The sequence below is a fragment of the Terrapene carolina genome, unplaced genomic scaffold, assembly GCF_002925995.2.
Source record: "Terrapene carolina triunguis isolate 2854851 unplaced genomic scaffold, T_m_triunguis-2.0 Scaffold69, whole genome shotgun sequence".
NCBI classification, from domain to species: domain Eukaryota; kingdom Metazoa; phylum Chordata; order Testudines; family Emydidae; genus Terrapene; species Terrapene triunguis.
Window position 1 is genome coordinate 56909970 of NW_020664420.1, and position 20004 is coordinate 56929973.

Sequence of the window (20004 nt, forward strand, 5' to 3'; positions counted from 1 at the left end):
TACATACAGCGCTGCAGCGGCACAGCAGTACCAAGACAGCTGCACCGCTGCAGCGTGTCTGGTGAAGATGCTCTATGCCTCGGCATAAAAAACCCACCTCTGTGAGCGGCAGAAGCTGTCAGTGGGACACTGACGTAGTGCCGTCCACACCAATGCTTAGGTCGGTATAACTTATGTTGCTGGGGGGGTTATTCAAACCCAAGTGCCATAGATTATGCCCTCATAGGCTGTAGTGTAAACATAGCCTCAAAAAAGGGATGATCCTGGGAAAACCTGGACAGGTGGCAACCCAGTAAAATGGCGGTAGCTATGGGCAAGTCTACACTACCATGCTACATCATTAGCGCATCTGGTGAAGACACGCTAACCTGCTGGGAGAGCACTCTCCCCTTGGCATAATTACTCCACCAGCACCCAAGGCAGAAGCTAGATCGGTGGGAGAGTGTCTCCTGCTGACATAGTGCAGTGTGAACACTGCTTTAAGTCGATGTAACTTACCTTGCTCAGGGGTATGCACACCCCTGAGGTAGGTTACATCGATTGAAGCGGTAGTGTAGCTCAGCCCCATGTGTGTCGGTGGGAGAAGCGCTCCCACTGATATAGCGCTGTGCACACCAGCGTTTAGGTCCGTGTAATTTACGTCGCTTGCGGGGTGGCTAATTCAAGCAGTAAAAGTGGGGAGGGGAGATTCAGGATAAGCCCGCTTCCCCAGGGTCGATCCCAGGCGGTTCTGCCCAGCCCCTTACGCCGCCATTCCTGTGTGTAACGGGGGCTGTCTGAAGCGCCAGGAGGGGCCCCTTGCACGCAGCGCACGGAGCTGCCGCCCTGCCCCCCGAGTCCCCGCCCCGGGCCCGTGTGATCTGGGGGCGGAGCGGGGCGGGACTCCGCGGCGTCTCTGTGTCTCTTGCGCGCGCTCGCTGCCTCCTTTTCCAGCGCCGCTGCCAGGCGGGCCCCGGCGCCCTGGACCCCAGGTAGGAGCGAGGGGATGGGGCGCTGCGGCCGATCCCGCTCGCTGACAGCCTGGGCAAGGCCGGCCCAGCCCGCCGCAGCCGGGCCGGCTCCTTTCTCCCCGCGGGCCCTGCCGGTGCAGGGAGGGCGCCCCCCTCCTATCGCCGCCCCCCAGTGCCAGCGGGGAGGGGTGGGCTGGCTCTGGAGCGGGAGAACCGGCTGCATAGGCGGCATCGCCCTGGCTGGCTGCGCGCAGCCGCGGGGACCGGGGTGCCGCCTGTGCGCTGGGCGTGAGCTGCGCGGCGCAGGGCGGTGGGTGACGCCGCTGCCCCTGGTGTGCGGGGCGGGGGGGTTGCCCAGTGCCTGGGGCCTGTAGCGTGCGGGGGCAGGGCTGTCGCTTCTGTTTGGCACGAAATTGGCACTGAGTCAGGGGGCACGTGTTCCAGCTGGTGGATGGTATACAATGTGTGTGCGTGGGGTGCTATATACTCCCGGCTCGCTGGAGCGCCTCGCTGTGGCATAGGTGCAGGGTGCGTGATGATAGGGTTCACCGAACAGCATTGGATGGAGGATATGTTGTGTAGTGCTCAGAGTAACTGTGGTATGTAAGCAGTGCTGTAGTGTGTAGTGTTCAAATAGGGTGTGTGTATGCATAGCAATATACTGTACAGTGTTGTATTGTGTGTGTGGGGTGTATGCAGGGTCCTGTAGTACAGCAGTTGTACCATGTGTGTGCATTGTAAAACATCGGTGCCATGTACTGTGTGGTGCGCAAGAGAAGATGTACAGTGTCTGTCATGTATGTACATGTGTAGTGATATAAAGCAGAGATTGTAGAGTATCTGTGACACGGTGGCAGGGTATCAGGCCCCTATAGTTAAATAACCACAGTACAACAAACTCCAAACTCTGTGTGTGTGTGTGTGTGTGTGTGTGTATATATATATACACACACACACACGACCTCAGGGTTAGGAGGATAGCTTAATGCTTTTAATCTTGAGCAGAAAGAGCTAACTAATACTGTACCTTTATTCTTCTTAACCTAATTTAGCTTCAGTAAAAAAAGTCAATAGGACTGTTAAATTCTACCAGCTACTCTAGTTCTCTGAAGCTGTCCAGCCATTCCTCAGATATGCTTTCATTATCCTTGAGCCATGGAATTAGGCTGGGCAGTAGAGGATGTGAGGTGTTTGAAGTGAGATTGTGCAGTGGCAGGGTTGGAGAAGGGAGCCTAGTCTACATGTGCAGTGCATGAGTAGTTGGTGCTACCCCTGCATCCTGGGTAGCAGCGCTTTGGGTGGGTTGGGAGCCCTTGGTGCTTCTGCAAATACAGACTTGACTCCACTTTCAGCTCAGAGCCATTTATATAGTGCATGCATGCTCCTTACCCCTCTTCTTTCACACAGCACTGCTTCTCCCTGAATCCCCCCACCTGTCTTGTGGATAGCATGAGGGGCGAAGTGGGGCTGGAGATGAGCTCCTTTATGGCATGTTCTGTGTCAAAGTGGAGTTTCTCTCCAGGCCTGCTTTGCCTCTTTCCCTCCACACACCCCTCCCCCCCCCCCGCTCAATTACCACCATTTCCCTCACATAGGGATCAGCTCCCCCCAGTTAATATATAAAAACTTTGAAAAAATGCATTAGGACAGGGGCTGGGAGTGGAGGGGCATGGCAGAGCAGTGGGGCTTTTAAGTTTAGAGAGGGTTTAGGAGAGAAATAATCTATTTAACATAGATCTCTATGCTTACCCATCTTCAGAAACCTGGGAAATGTTCATATTAAAAACTTTAACTTAATGAAGGTTGCTGAAGTGCATTTCCTATCAATGCAATCACTAAAACCCTATGAAATCATCCATAAACTTAGCACCCGCCTTGGCTCATTGATCTCACCATCCATGTCTTTTAATGCCCAGATTAAAACAGACTCTGCAGCTCCACAACAAATTCCTTTTCATTTTCCACATATAACCAACCACAGTGCTCATCATCCAGTTCTTTCAAGTTTCACTCAGAAGTAGAATCTGAACTCCAACCTCAGACCATTCAGTCTAGAAGTAATAAAGTTCACCATTATCCATATTTCTACAGGTAACTTTGTCTTAAAATAGTTGTTTAGGATTTATATTCTGCATTTAACTTTCAGTTAACAAAAATTTTGAATGGAGATATATAGTGCACCTTGTATAGCGTCTATATGGCACACCTCTAGTGTGTTTATGCAACACCCACACCCACCACAGTATTTACATAGGCAAATATATTAGCTGGCAAGCTGTTTCTGGTTTGACAGAGTGATGTGTCTCTCAGGCCTGCTCTGCTTCTTTCTCCCTCAGCGATATTTATATTGTAGTAGTGCCCAGAGGCCCCAATCAGGGTATGGTGCACATTGTTACAAGTGCTCAACAAATATGTAGGAAAACAGTGTTTCTGCTGATAAGAGCTTATTATATAGCTTTAGTTTCTGTTATTTATAGTCTAAACTCACACTCTACTTCTGTGTAGATATATGTTTATATACCATTGCATCTGTTTAATATATAGAGACGTGTTTATTGCATGTGATGTGTACTAATATGTGTTTGAGATTACATGCATAACCTCACCTTAAGCAGACACTCACATAGTTATGTGTATATATTTAAATAGCTGCATATGGTAGTGAATTGAAGGTAGAGAACTGCAGTTATACAGATATGAATAGGAAACATTTGGTTAGTAATTGCAGAGGGATGTGCAGTTGCAGAGGGGAAGCTGGTTGATGTGCTGTGACGATGACCTTCTACCTCTGGCAGTGGTTGAATGTCTTCTATTCTGCCATCGGTTGAACACAGTGGGACTCTGTATGATGAGTGAGAGACTGATGATTTACCCCAGAAGGGGAGTATAAGTTACTGACAGGAGAGCTGACACACAAGTTGTCTTCACCATGATGAAAAAGATACCCTTTTTTTTTTCCCCATCTGGGGTGGTGTATGTAAATCAGGGTCCCCTTCCCTAATGGGATTTCTTTCCTTTTCCAGTTTCATGTGCAGTGCTGCTCTCAGTGTATTTTAAAGCATGTACTCTGCTCACTTAGCTGCTCAGCTGTTTTGCTGGATTATAGTTTGGTCTGTTTGTGTTTTGCTAGACTAGAAGGGGTTATGAGGTTAATAAGTACAGAGGGTGGTACTTTTCAGTCATTTTGAGATGGAGAAAGGATATGAGGCAACAGCATTTACAACAGTTATTTGATCACTGAAATTAAATTTTTGCATAGCACTACTGGCATTGTAGCATGGCTCTTATCTTTTCTCCTTTGAGCAGCCATATGCTGCTTACTTGGCCACCAGGCTTAAACAATCAGACACAGACACTTGCTTTTACGATAAAGATGGATGGACTGACTGGTTGCTAATACTCAGTTCAGTTGTCTGGTGACATTAACAGTAAATTTGAAGCAAGTCTGGTGTATAAACAAGTGCAATTTGGCTTTTAATAGTCTTTTATCTTGAACTCACATTACACGTGTATAAATGAGTAAAGAGCATTTATAGCTTTCAGCATTTGGAAGCATATGGGAATGTGTTTGAAAAGAAGCAAAATTAAAAGGATGATGTACCCACAGATTATGGGTCATCTGAGGCAGAAATCTATTTGAAATTGGAATAGGGCAATTGACCGGGACGCTCACTCCACTAACAAAGCATTGGGACCTTTGTGTTTCACCTTACATTCCCACCATAGGTTTTGAGGAATTATTTCATTGCCTAAATGTTGCCTTTTTATCTGGAATGCTTTCTGTCACAAGGTAAATTACCATTAATTTAACCCTAGCAATAATTTTGAATTATATGACACAGGGTCTTAGTTATAAATTTTCATTCTGAATTGCAATAAATCATATTTTTTTCTTTTGAGTGGCCATCCCCTGACATAGTGTATGAGCTCAGGATAATATTGTTTCAGAAATGACACATTCAAAAACCTAAAGACCTGTATTTCCAGGTATGCTAGCATACATCGTAATAACAAACATGCATCCATTGTTCTGCTATATAAGTGAAATTATGTAGGTCAAACTAACAAAGTAGTAGAAGAGGCTACATTTAAGGAGAGTTGTATTATCTTAAGACCTCATGAAAAAATATTTATAGGATTTAATGAATTTTGTGATATGTAAAAATACTTTTTCATTATTTTTCTGCTTCTAAGTTTGTTTGTTTTTTAACAGGGCAATTGAAGTCTTAATTGCAGGAAGTTTGGGTAAATCAGGTGTTCCAAAATTAAACATGTGAAAACAAACTTTATAAGTTAGTTTATTTCTTTTTGAACAATAAACACGTTTGAAAGCAGTCTCATTCAAGGTCTCATTCTTAAAGTGAAACTGACTGTAGTCAAAAGGAAACCTACTTTATTCATTTGCATTGTCACTTGCATGCAAGAAGTAAACAAAGTGCATAAATAATTACAAGAGAAGTGGATCTTTTAAATTTTTTCATTTTTAATAAATCTGAGTTATTAGCAATGTAGGGAAATAAATTTGTTTACAACATATGGGGTTTTTTTTATTTGTCACAATCAGGGTTCCCAGTCATTCAGTAAGAACCACTTATAACTGTAACAAACAGGAATGTCCTTGTGATGGTTGGAAACATTGTTTTATTAGCAAATGCAGGGAGATTTTTGTTTGAACTGTTAACAGATGGTTAAATTCAGCGAGAAGGTTGTAATACCATTTAAAGGAACTTGTAGATCTTCAGGAAAAGTTAAATTTGTCAGGCACATTATTTGTGAATATCCTGTAGTAATGCATGAAAATATTACGAGAATATTGAATTTTCTTAAATTGTTTCCTGAGTCATTAAAAGTTACATGGCCTTCTATTCGGCCTTTCTCTTTTCATTGTTTTCAATGTCTGCTCATGCAAGTTTACTCATTTAGCCTACTCATACAAAATGCATTTGTCCAAAACTACTTTTGAAGTCCATGCCTTTTTGTCCATATAAGGTATACACTCAATCATGCCAGTCTAGTCCACTGGCTGTCACATTTACAGAATGAGCTGGTTGTCACATGTGCCAATTCTAATTCCTCAGTAATTTATTTGTGATCCTCATCACATATATGGCATACTTCTCTGGGCCATCTTTGTCTTCTACTTAGAGCATCTTGTTAAATTTTGTCCTTGAAGAATGGGCAGGCTGTTAACTAGCAGTAAGTGGTTTTGTTTTGTTTTGTCTTTTTGTAGGAGCCTGTTATTACAGGTTGCTTTGAATGTCAGTATTCTGTCTTTCCTAGTGTTTGTCTGAATCACATTGTAACTGATGCTCCAATCATTCAGGGCAACTTTTCCCTTCATTTCTTTAAAGGGCTTTGCTACTTCACCTGTGACTGTAACTTCTCTTGCCTTTTGAGAGCTGCCATTCTTCCTTGTCAGGTTGATTATAGTACTTTACAGCTTTAGATAAAATGGTTGCACTTGAATAATAAGTTCAGTTTGACTTCAGTTACATCTTTTGATTCTCACCCAACCATCTGGGACTTTACTCTCAGGTGGCTTCTGTTTTTCTTCTTCAGATTTTTCCCATCCTTGGTAGTCGCCAGGGTCATGTCATGCTGTCTTATGTTTACTTCTAGTCCCTTATGCCTCTTCTTGCAGAGCTATCTATGTTATGTTTTATTTCTTTCCAATCTGAATATTTTTTCTCTCATAAGATAACATTTCAGTTTTTCTTCTAAGCTGTTTGCTTTGTCTGTATATTTCTGTATATTTCGAACAATTTGTGCAATTTATGGGTATTTTTATCTCTGAAGTTTTCTCTCTAGTTTGATAGTCCTGTGATATCTCCCCACCCCCCAGAACACAGGGTCTGCCTGCTTAGGAAAGAGATGTCTGACAATTGTGGATCTCATCTGCTGTTGGATACCTCATTTCAGTTCTTTGGAGTCTGTTTTCTCACAGATGAGAATCTTATACCAGTAGCCTTTCTGAGGCTGAAAGAGTTATGGGCGTTTCCCTTTTGATAAGATAATATAAACTTTGTGTATTTCCCCCCACCTTTACCACCTGGGACATTTTCATTTCTGGGTAGGTCATTTTTCTTGAAAAGGATCTTGAAATGTTAAGCTTACTGTGAACTGCAACACAAGATGTTTTTCCAGAACCTGTGTACTGATAGTAAAATAGTACTGCCATTAAGAATTCTTCTAACATTATGGATAATGTTATAAAATGAATGAATAAAGTACTGGCATCTTAATGTCCTCTTTTTTTTGTCATCCTGTGCTGTTTTTAATATTGACTCAGCACCTCTGAATACGGTTTTCAGCTTCTGAGTCAAAAGTACAAACAAATAGCTTATTGCAACTGAGTTACATACTATGAAATTTTTTACTCTGCACTTCACCACCATCTGTCCTAATGTAATCATTATATTGTTGAGTTTTAAATAGGACCCTAAAACAAAATATAATTTGAAACAGTTATAGTGCCTCTTATTCTGAAGGTGAGCAAATATTTGAAGCTTAATTTGGCTGGGCACTCTACCCAAGCTGGTTACAGATTTGCATGAATAGAGTATTCAGCACTATAATTTGTGGCATTAAGTTGAGATGATGAAGACTAATAATTATTAAGTGCATTCAGAAATACAGTTCCTCAATTAGTTGTATATTTGTGGTTTCAATTGTACCTGTTTTTGAGAAATGTTTATATTTGGTCTGTAGGATGTGGAACCAAGCAGGAAAATTAATATGCCTGCTTCTTCTCAAGGTCTTCTGGAACGTGTACAGTGACATCTCTTGTGGGTTTATTTTGGGTGAACTTTATTTCTTTCAGCTATGTGGTTCAGCTTTGCCTTGTGTGTACTGTAGGATACTTATTGAGCTCTATAATGGTAATAATCCTTTCAGACAAAAATAAACAATTGTTATACAAGTATATAATTCCATCAGGGGATTTAGTGACAAACTGGAATTTCCACATCATACATACTGTGTGTGCAATCTATATATATAGTCACTATCATACATATACAAAATATTACACATATATAAATTTGCCTTAGAGATTATAAAGTGCACAGTCTGCATTTTATTTTTCTCATTTAGCAAATATGTAAGACAGCTATTTCCTTGACACAATATTATAATATTTTGCAGAGAGTGTCAACATACAGAATCTGTTTGGGCTACTTTGACCTTCAGTTGTCACAGCCATATGTGTTAAACATACCAAAGTGACTTTGCAACATTCTTTCGTGAAGTTCAGGAGAAATAAAGTTCATGTGATGTATATTATTTTTATATAAAGCACTTAAAGTATTAAAATAAATGAGCAAAGAACGAAATCTCCCCTTCTATGACCATACTTTTACAGTATATTACACATATAAATTCCTTTTTTTCAGGATGTTTTTAAAAATACGAATACTAAAGTGAAGTGGTAGGTTCAAGGACTGTAAAATTGTTACTGATGTTTTTCTCTTTAATTTCTTTATCTGATGCAGTTGACCCCTTGGCCTGAATCTCTTTTTGGACAAATTGGCTGCAGGGACTTCAGCCAAATTGAAGAGATTTCTGAACACAGTGGCTTAGCTTTTTGTACTGATTTGGCATATACTGACTACAGTACCTTCTGTGCATCACCCCGCTTCATCTGTGTCTTTGGTTCCATTTAAAGAACTGTATGAGTCAGATGTCTTCATGGTCCTACATGAGTGCTAATAGACAGCTGCCAAATTAGTCTCCAGAAAGGAAAACGTGTAAAGCTATTTGCTTTTATTATTGTTTTTGGAAAGCCGATAAATGTGCTGAGTCTGAGTGTGTGATTATAAGGACTTGTTTGAGGGTTGGAGCACAGAAATCTAACATTTGTTGCAAAAGAACCAAAACCAAACCCCAAACAAAAACCGAACGGAGAAAGTTAATTTGACAAGGTTTGCTGAGCTGATTGTTGCTCTCAATTCTCCAAAATGAACCATTATCCTCAATGGAGGTGGCACTTCTCAACCAGTCAACAATATGAGAGCATTTTACAGTCAGGGAGACCAGGGCAATCATCTATATACTTTTAGTTTTGATCCTGGATCATCCATATAACTAACACACACACACAAAAGGGAGGGGGGAGGGGGGAGGGGCACAAAGACAAACTATACACATAACAAAGTAAATGATTTTTAATAATCTCTTGAAATCACGATAGTTAGTAATTAGAGCAAGTGACTAGGGGACAGACCTGGGCTCTATTCCTGACTGGATTGTTGACTTACAGGTTAACTTAATCTATGTGCTTCATTTTCTCTGTAAATTATTGCCTTTGTAAAGTGTTTTGACATCATCAGATGAAAGGTGCTATAGGTGCAAAGGACTGTGTTATTTTCTCCACAGCCTATCCCAAGCATTAGCCTTATCACAGTACTTTAAAACAAACAGCAGTAACTTCACCAACATCAGGTTTCAGAGTAGCAGCCATGTTAGTCTGTATCCGCAAAAAGAACAGGAGTACTTGTGGCACCTTAGAGACTAACAAATTTATTTGAGCATAAGCTTTCGTGGGCTACAGCCCACTTCTTCGGATGCCCATGAAAGCTTATGCTCAAATAAATTTGTTAGTCTCTAAGCTTTCGTGGGCTAGAGCCCACTTCTTCGGATGCCCATGAAAGCTTATGCTCAAATAAATTTGTTAGTCTCTAAGGTGCCACAAGTACTCCTGTTCTTTTCACCATCATCAGTTGTCTCATTGAATATCAGATTACAGATTGCACAAACAAACCACCTGTATGACTGCAACTAATTTGACTGCTGTAATTCCAAACACTCCAATCTAAGGCCTGGTCTAGTCACATTTTTATATCAGTTTTATCTGATTAGAATATATAATTCAGTGAGCACAAATGTAGATAGTCTGTTTACAGAAATAAACTGTATCACGGTAAGCACCTTTATACTGTATAACTGCCTCCCCATGAGGGGTTGTGCTGATTTCTAAACAGATATTAAAATGGTACAAATGCTATGTGTAGACAAGCCTTAAGAACCAGGTCTTTCCCATATTCCTGTGAGAAAAGAAGACTTTGCAGCATGCCTGTAAAATTACTAAATCCAGGACTTAGTATAAGACAAGTGATTATTTAGTGGTAATTGGCTATCATGGGAAGATAACTGTCTTGCAAGTGAAAAACAAATACCCGTGAACTGTTCCTGAAGCATCCTGATACTTTAGTGGCTTTGTAAAGAAGTAGAAGACACATAAACAACATTATCTGTTTGATTCATTGATACAAACTGTAGACTGTTTTTGTCAGCTTTAGAGGAATGCACAATGCATTCAAAAAACCTGTGCATAAAGTAGAAGTTAGGTCCACATCAAGTTTAAAACTGATGGGGGGGTTCCATCTGAATTATTGTTGTTGGTTTTTTATATTTGTGAAGCCTAGTTTCACTTAAGTGGTGGTTAAATTATTTGTAGTTTATCAAGATGTTGTAAAATCAAATTATTTTTATTAAATAAATGACTGACAGATGGAGAAAATTTAAGTATTGGTTAGCATAATCCATTTACCTTTTAGGTATGTATTCCATAATCCTTTACCATGTCTGAAGAAATGGCTTAGATCAGCAGTCCAATCTCGTTCGATTTTGCAGCAAAGTCTTAATTCTGAACGCTGAGTTGGAATTGCTTCCATAACAGTGTATTGTGATGTGTCAGACTTCACTCAGGACCTGGGCTCTGAAGAGAAGTCTTCTTCAGTATCAAAATGCAAACTGAGAAACCCTGACCGGGCACATTTCTTCAACTATTTTCTTTGCTTCAGTGTAAAAGTTCAACTTTAAAGAATGGCAAGGAGGACTAGGCAAACTGATTTATGATTCCACTCTGCAAGTTGTTGATAACTTCCTGCAAGGTGCTATGTATGCTCAGCCATCTGTGAATTTATTGGGAATTGAGGGTGATCAGGACCTACTTCCACTGTCACCACCTTCACACTAGTCAATACTGGTAAAGATTAGAATTATCTAACTAGTAAACTCTTAATGAACCTAGATTCTGGGTACTTGTGATTCCCTGTCGCCACAGAATCTGAGCACCTCAGAATCATTAATGATTTGCTCCTCATACCATTCCTTCTGAGATAGGAAAGTATATTCTTACTTTTTTTAACAGGTGGGGAAAATAAGCCACAATGAAACTAAATGACTTCCCAAAGTATCACGTGAACTCTATGGCAGAGCTGAACACACATCTGAGTTTCAGTGCTAGTCCTTAACAACAGGATCCTTTCTTTCAGTAATTAGCATTTCCCTCCCCGTGAAGCTTCTGGTATTCATCTAGTCCTAGTTGTTCCCCTTAAACATACCTACTCTGTTTTTTCAGATACTACCCATCCCTTTCAAATGTTTCCCAGTTCCTCTGCAATCTATTTTTTAGAGCTTTTCAGTACAACATCATAGAGACACAGTACAAATTGTGTTGCATTTTGAAATTTCAGTGCTAGACTTGGAACATTGATGGTTTTGGGGACGTTCTTGTCTGCACGCTGTATGATGCCACTTTTGGCCCTCAGGAGACTTTATTGTTCCTATAAAGACCATCCTGGTCTTTTTTTCCCCAATTAAACTCTCTATGGGATGCTGCTTTTCTTCTTCCTTTTTTGTAGCAGGAGACACCATGTTTTGAACTGAAGTGAATTAAACTTAATAGTGAAAGAGTACTTGATGTAATAAAACCTTTTGTTTTTCGTTCTGTTTGATTTCCAGCCTTCAGGGTTTAAGCGTAAAGTACAATGCCTTTCTTTTAGTTTTATTTTAGATAAATAATTTACATTTTTTTAGAGAAGGTGTAAAAACACCAATACAAAAAGTAGGTTTTGGTGGTTTTAATCATTTATATGGATAAGGAGTTAATTCCTAACTTTTCTGCAGTATTTTATAATCTTTTTTGATACTTGTGCAGTATCTTTTAAGAAAACTGCTGAATCTTTCTAAAAGGTATTATCAAAAATATTTCTAAGTATAGGTTTGCTTTATGGTAGGGGAGGATAAAACATCAAAGTTAAAGATCTGACACTGCTAGATGTTGAAGTTCTCTGGCTGGAGGCCCAGGATAGCTCAAAAGTTTTGGTGCAAGCTTTCCCATACTGCCCCTCCAATAACCTTGGTCTTGATGTTATAGAAATTACAATTTAACATGAAGAACTGCAAGGCATGAATACCTCTGACTGTAATAGCTCAGCATTCTTTACCGTCTGTATTGTCTTGGTGCCTAGATAGGGAGGCAAAGATGCATGTGATAGGAAATGCCAGTTACTTCCATTATTAATTGGATTGACTCCATAATTAAATTACATACTTAAGCTTAAACTGGGGCCATCAATTTCTATTTTTATTTTGTGTAGGTGGCCTTTCAGATTGAAATTTCAATGTTTGTTTTTACTCCCTTTGAATCTTCTGTGTCGGGTTTGCTAGATTTTTGCATAATATCCTTTTAATAGGAAATGTTTCAAGTTGGGTTTTTGGCTGAAATTTATCATGGTTTTCATGTTATGTCATCATCGTATCTTTAAAACAAGAGTTTAAGTCTACACAAAATTAGTAGAGATTAATCTTGAGTAGGTCCAGTACTATAGGTAGTTGATTAAAAGAAGTATTTAGGGTTAAAGGAATTTTTTTTATTCACTTTTTCTTCATAACTGAAAGTTTATTTGTCAAGGGCTGGTGAGTAAAATCTCCTCCAGAGAAACTCATAAAGAAATTGCTTCAAAATGGCTGCCATGTCCCATTGTTGTTAACATAGGACCGAGGCCACAGGCTGGCTTCAGGCTAAAATGGCCTCTAATTCTTTACAGTTTGGGGAGGAGGAAGCTTTGCCTTCCCCTAGCAAAGATGGCCAATGCCTTCTGTTGATCCCAATGGCAATTAGCCAGGCTGCCTTTAGGGAAGGAGGAGACAGAGGGAGGTATTGTGAGGAACAGTTGATGTCGAGGAGGTAAAATCCAAGAGCAGGGAGGGAAATTGGAGGAGTGTTTGTGGCCAGGGGAATGTGGCGGGCAATGGGAAAGGTGGAATGTGTGGAGGAGAATCTGAGGGGCAGGAGACGGATGTGGGCACATGAGGAAGAATGAGGGATAGGAGATTAGGGGGAAGGGAGGACAAATATGGGAGAGGGGCACATGAATGGAACAGAAGACTGAGATGGTCACTGTTGTGATCGGGAAGGGAATGTGGAAGGCTATAATGGCAGCTTTACCACTTAGAAGAGGGTAAGTGGCTTTCTCCCTCCAAGCAAACATGAGGCAGTCTTAAATTTGCATTTAAGGTTGAATTTTGAATCTGAGATATTGTGCACAAATTGTGGATGAGGAAGCTCCCCGTTACATTTTCCTCTGCCTTCTGATGTTTGAACAACATAATTTTTCTCTTAATCGTGTGATTTTTAAGTCTCATGATGTTTAGGAATCTGATTCCAGATGTATGCATGGTTGCTTGTTAATACTGCATCTGTCACCCTCCTTCATTCCTCCCACTGCAATTTCTGATTCTCTCTTCACCCCCAATCTCTTCAGCCTCAGAATCGAGACCAGTAGCAAACTTCCCATGGAGTGTGATAAAATAGTTCCCCCTGGTGGCAAACTGGGGGAAGTTTGTCAGATCCAGGGGCTGTTCAGTAATGGAGCTCAGAATTATATGCTTCTCTGGGGAGCTTGCCTGCCTGTTTCCCTTTTTCTTTCATGTCCTAGGACCTGGAAAGCTACAGAGAGGAAGGCTTCTTTTTGGTGGACCATTGGAAGTTTATTGGCCTGAGAGAGCCATCTGTTATCATTCCAAGTTTGGGTGAGCCTGGAAATGAAGAAAGAAGTATGGGTTTGCATGTTGATGTTACATTCAATGCTTAACCATTTAAAAAGAAATTAAATAAAACACTTTTTGAAACTGTTAGAATTGCTAACACAACCATAAAAGCAAGGATGTGAAAATTTAGTTGCCCACCAGTGTATAACCTCTACCCCTCCACCCACAGGCATACACCTTTCCAGTACTGCTACTGTACACCACAGCTGTAACTGTTCACTCTAAGGATTCCAGCTTTCCAGCACCCACTTTACAATCCTGTTTCCTCCAAATACACCATACTACTACACCAAATACCCACAAGTAATACTGTTGAGAGTAGGGTAAGTGGTGAAGAGGATGTGGAGTAAGGAAAAATTGAAGGGCAAACTCATGTTTAAAAGGGGTATTTTTAAAAAATGGTGAACAAAACTAGAACGTTGGTACTACCCTGGTCTTACTGGAGGAGTTTCTTGTAAGTGTGTGCTTCCTGTTGCTGGAATGGAGTGTGAAACTTAACTTTAAGTTTGTGATATTCTGGGAAGTGCAGTTCAATAGCATTTTATTGCTGTTCTATATGTTTGTGATGTGGTAAATTAAAATATGCTGGTGGTTTACCTGGATAATTGCATCACATGTGAGTGAGTTGGGAGTTTAAATCTTTTGAGTGGGGGCTTGGGGCAACCTATGAAAAGGGCTAATCTAACCAGCCCGGAGGCCTCTCTGACTAGGGCCTAAAACACAACTGTTTCATTTCTTCAGATGTAGAGAGAGGAGACCATGACTTCACAGGTATATTCAGACTTGGCTAGTAGGTCTAGTCTTTGGGCAAGTAGCTATTGGGTAAATTTTTCAAGCATTTACTAGGATTACACGCCAGTATTTTCCTGTTGTGGTTGAACATATCTGGAAATTACCTTACATGCAATAATGGGTTGTTGTGAAGATGGCCTTAGAGGAAAGGGAGTGTAACACTTTTAGAACAAACAGATTAAAAGATTTCAGGTGTAGGAAGTGGAAAGAGTATTCATATTGTGCTTTGTCCAGTTAAAAATAGCACCATACGAAATGAACTGTCTGTACTTGATTAGATTGAATGCTGTGTTCACAGAAAAGCAACACAAGTTTTTGTATTGAAACTGAGCATTTTGTGGCATTCTTAGTTAAAACTGGCCAAGTAATTCTGAGAGACACAAATGAAGAGCAGTTGATTCCTTGTTGTAAGACACTTTGTAGAATGAGATATAAGGCTGGAGAGAGAGGTACTGCCTGCATTTTCTGACCCAAGTAAATTTAAGAGCATTACACTTTCTGAGATAATCCTGTTCATCTGAAGGCTTCATAAGTGTTTTTTGTATTTCTAATTCAGCTCTGTTTCTATTTTTAGGAGAGTAGAGTTGTATTTAAAATGGAAGTTGACATAAATGGAGAGACCAGAACTACCATAGCTACGCTTCCCTTACCTATTGCAGAGGTGAGTTCCACAGGCAAAGTGGAAGCAGAGAAACCTCGATGCTCCAGCACCCCATGCTCACCTATGCGACGGACTGTTTCAGGTTATCAGATCCTTCACATGGATTCTAACTACTTGGTTGGCTTCACAACTGGTGAGGAGCTCTTGAAATTAGCCCAGAAGTGTACAGGAAGTGAGGAAAATAAAGTGGAAGCTGTGCCCACCGTGCGCTCCAAACAACTTGATTCAGGACTTACACGTTCCTCACGGTTGTACAAAGCTAGAAGTAGATACTACCAGCCATATGAGATCCCAGCTGTAAATGGAAGGAGGAGAAGACGGATGCCCAGCTCAGGGGATAAATGCACTAAGGCTTTACCATATGAACCCTACAAGGCACTTCATGGTCCTCTGCCTCTTTGTCTCCTCAAAGGTAAGAGGGCTCACTCTAAATCCCTGGACTACCTCAATTTAGACAAAATGAACATCAAAGAACCTGCTGACACAGAAGTGCTTCAATACCAGCTCCAGCACCTTACCCTAAGAGGGGACCGTATGTTTGCTAGAAACAACACATGAACTACCATGTGGAAATAAAGCCAACTCCTGGTAATTTCTTCATTGCTGCAAATATCCACTGTTGGACTGTGTACATGACTGTCCACATTGTAGGTGGTTGTATCAGCTAAGTGTTATCAGAATGTTATTTATTAAATACAAGTTTGAACACTCAAAATGTCTCAAATATTTGGAGGGAAAAATCTTTTCAGAGAGATTAACTTCTGAAGAAAATCTGACTGCAATTGGTGGACATTTCTTTGGGACACTTTTTAACAAAGAAAAGGCTTTTGTACAGGTATCTAGTATTTACAGTGATTTGACACTCAGAAATTGGTGATGGTGTCTACTTTGTTGTTGCTAATTTGGCTTGCTATTGGAAGTTGCTGTTGAATAAGCATCAAGTTCTCCTTTTGTCATTTTCTGTAACATACATTTTATTGTAAAGATGGTAATGGTTTGTTGTATTACAGAAAAGAATGTGAACCTGGCTGAATTGGACCACTTGTTATTTAAAACAATCCAGTTTAAACATTTTGAAACTGGGTCTGCGCTAGAAAAAAGTTTCACTGATGCAAATGAACAAAGGTTTATTTTTACTTAAAATTATTGAACAGTTATTTTTTAGTTGTACATGGGAATAGTTGCTTTTCTTCTTTCTTTCTCTGTTTTAAAAACTTTGGTTAAATAAGTATTTGGAATATTTTTAAAAAAAAGAACCATTCTGGAAGTAAATATTTTCATTACATTTTAAGAGGATTTAATGTAATACATTTGGGGGGGTTTACATTGTCTTGACATATAAAAAAGGACCCACTTTAGATTCCAATATATAGATTAGAATGTCTACATCAGAAAGTAGTATTGAATGAAATTTTTGATTTGTAAATCATAATTTATATTACATATGTACTTATGGAAGGTGTTAAAACACAACTTTAGCACTGCATTGGAAATTCCAGTTATTTGCAGCACCGAACACTTTTAAAAATTAAAAATCCAGATGCCTGAATTAGTTTGAAGGCATAGAGTGCTTCTATAGCAGCCTTGAAGTGCTGAATCTGGATTTAACAATTTATATCTCATGCACTGGCTTAATTTGTTGCTTAAGAAATCATGTCCAACCATGATAGGAAATGCAATTTTAACTACTGCAAACCTAAATATATTTGGAAAATATATGTAGCTTGCCTTTGTAAAAGTACTATTTTTCATTCTTTGTCTTTTTTTAAAGGTGCAAGTTATTACTGACGCAGTGTGCAACCGTGCTTGTTTTTGCTCAGCAAGTTATTTAGAAGTTAAAGATTTAAATAAGCACCATGTCTATGAAGTAGAAATAATTTTTAATTGGTCAGTCATTCCTGGCACAATTCTGATTTTCTTCAGAAAGAATGGAAAGCAGTAGTGCAGAGTGTGTGTTGTGGAAAAACAAGAATTCTTTTAATTCTTTCACTTACTCCACAGTTGTATCTGACTACAGTAAAGAGCCTGTGGATAGTTTGCATTCTACTGGTTTGGTTGATTATTATTTATTTATTTATTTATTTTTTTAAAGGTATGTTAGGAATCTTTACAGCTGATGTATACTTTAAAGTAAACTGCACCTCTGTAAACTTATTGTATTGAAGAATGATCTCTAAACTATTCTTATATAGTCTCTAGTTTCACAAACAGAATACTGTCAGATGCCAAAGAGAGATGGGTTTTATGTTTAATGATTAACATAAACATGGGGGGGAGGGATAGCTCAGTGGTTTGAGCATTGGCCTGCTAAACCCAGGGTTGTGAGTTCAATCCTTGAGGGGGCCATTTGGGGATTTAGTTGGAGATTGATCCTGCTTTGAGCAGGGGGTTGGACTAGATGATCTCCTGAGGTCCCTTCCAACCCTAATAATCTATGATCTATGATCTATCTATGATCACTATTTATTGATTTTTACCCTATGAAACTGTATTTCTGGCTATGAAATAAAAGGGTGATGTAAATATATTGTTGTGTAGTGCTTTGATGTGCAGAAAATGGGAGGACACTGACGGATAAGTGTTTCAAAACCATAAGTCCTGTATTCGCTTGGGACTGCATGAAGCATTTAGACTCCTGAGGGCTGATTTTCAGAAAGTCAGATGTGCAATTGTAAGTACACTTTTGTCCATGTTGTTGCTGCAGTTGTATGCTACACATGCAGGCTGGCAGGGATGTGCGTGGCCAAATGCCAATGTGAAATATTAAGTCAGTGCATGCATCTAACTGTCCCTTTGCTCATGCAAACAACAGATGTATGTGCTCATTCATGGTAATGGTGTATGCCAATTAGGCATGCAATTGCACATGCCTTTGTACATACATAATTGAATGCCTGATGCTTTGAGAATCCTTTCAACTAATGAAACTCTCAGTCAAGGTTTCAGGGCATATAAAGTGGCTCTTACATTTACAAGAAAGCAAAATCTCAGCCCAGTGAAATCCATTGCTGTCTTCTTGCTTTCCTGGTGCAGTATCTGGCACTAAGGTCCTTAAACTCTAAAAATGCATTGAAATGGAATCTGAACAATTCTGAATCAACCTGTGAGGATCTCACTTTCGTATCTTGAATATAGAGCTTCAGTCTATAATAACCTATCATTACAAAAAGAATCTTTGAGTGGGCAAAGTCTCTTCTGTAGCAGTACAAACAAGAGCAGAGCCAAAAGGGTGGTAATATGAGACTTATTTCTGCATTGTGCAGGGCCAGCAAAACAAAAGTAACTTCATGATAAACTATGAATGCATGGCTAACTTACTCGTGTACTGAGACTAGCCTTAAATTCTTGGGAGTATTATAGGGCTTTGTGAAACCTAGAGAAACAATGGTTTCACTTAAAGCAGAGTTGACTTAGCATATTCAGGGAAGCAAATTGGTGTTTAAGTACATACATACAAATTCTGATACATAGTGTGCAGACTAATAGCTGCTATAGGAAATAATTAAAAACAGCTCAGAATTCAGCTTTTCCCTTCCTAAATTCCAATTTGATTCAAGATATCAACCAACCAGGCAAGAGATTCATACATATTTAAAAAATAGTTTACTCAAAAGCCTAATCAAACCAAAACACTTGCAGCACGCTATGAGTTTTGCCAAACTCTGGCTGTAGCAGATAGAGGTTGAGATCCTGGCCTCATTGAAATCAGTGGAGGTTTGTCAGTGACCTCGATGGATTCAGGAGTTCACCCCAATTTCTGAGGCTCAACTGAGAATCTCCTGCTACTGACCTCAGAAATCAGATTTCAAAAGCAGACCCACCTAAGCAGACCTCAAGTGTAGCAGCAGCACATAGGGTGACCAGATAGCAAGTGTGAAAAATCGGGACTGGTGTGGGAGGGTAATAGGAGCCTATATATGAAAAAGCCCCAAATATCGGGACTGTCCCTATAAAATCGGGACATTTGGTCATCTTAGCAGCACATAAGGAAGGAGGCAACCTTTTAAAGAACTGTTGGAGACCATTCAGAGCTTTAAAGACTATCTTAAGCACTTGAATTTCACCCAGAAGTGACTAGGTAGTGAGTATGATGTACAAAACACACATGTTGGCACACTTTGAGAGGAAGTCGCAGCTTTCAGCACTAGCTGAAGCTTCCACAAGCTCTTCAAGAACTCTGGCCTTGACACCCCCTCTACATCACTTCACTGGCTTCCCCTTTTCTACCACATGAAGCATAAACTACTTGTCATTTTTTAGGCCCTTTGTGTCCTATTTCTGACTTTCCTATTGTATGTGCCCTTAAGTCATTCATGTCCCACTTCTGTTGCACCAGCAATACCAGACCTTATTGTTCATTTGTCACATTTGCCACCAAGAACCATTACACCTTCTCCCATGCTGCCCTTCATTCATGGAAGGGAACACCCAGTAAAGAGCCACAACATTATCCTCCTTCAAATATCTCCTTAAAACTCATCTCTGGTGTGATATCTACAAAACACTTGTCAATGTTAATTGTTGTGCTGTAACCTCTGTTTACAACTAGTAATTGTTTGACAGTTACCTTGTGGTACTTTGTGCCCTATTCCACCCCATATCTGTTTGTTGTATTCACTTGTTATGTCTCATCTTGTACTTAAATTGGAAGTTTCCTGGCAGAGAACCATCTTTTCATTGTATTTGCCTTGCACAATGGGACCCCAATCATTATTTGTACTGTTGTAGTGCCTAAACTGTTAGACGTAGAACTAAGTTTAAAACTGT

The 20004-nt window shown here is 39.9% G+C and overlaps 1 protein-coding gene across 4 annotated transcripts; it reads left to right on the forward strand.

The window, feature by feature from the left end:
* Window positions 1-899: 899 nt before the first annotated feature.
* Window positions 900-17493, forward strand: CUNH5orf30 (chromosome unknown C5orf30 homolog). Of its 4 annotated transcripts, none has more exons than XM_024196602.2 (2): window positions 900-971; window positions 15151-17493. In XM_024196602.2, the coding sequence occupies exon 2, from the start codon at window positions 15172-15174 to the stop codon at window positions 15793-15795; it is 624 nt and encodes a 207-aa protein (XP_024052370.1). In that variant the 5' UTR covers window positions 900-971; window positions 15151-15171; the 3' UTR covers window positions 15796-17493. The 4 variants fall into 4 exon arrangements, with proteins under 4 accessions (XP_024052370.1, XP_024052366.1, XP_024052368.1 ...); XM_024196598.2 differs by lacking the exon at window positions 900-971 and adding an exon at window positions 12770-13796; XM_024196600.2 differs by lacking the exon at window positions 900-971 and adding an exon at window positions 12770-13790.
* Window positions 17494-20004: the final 2511 nt, after the last annotated feature.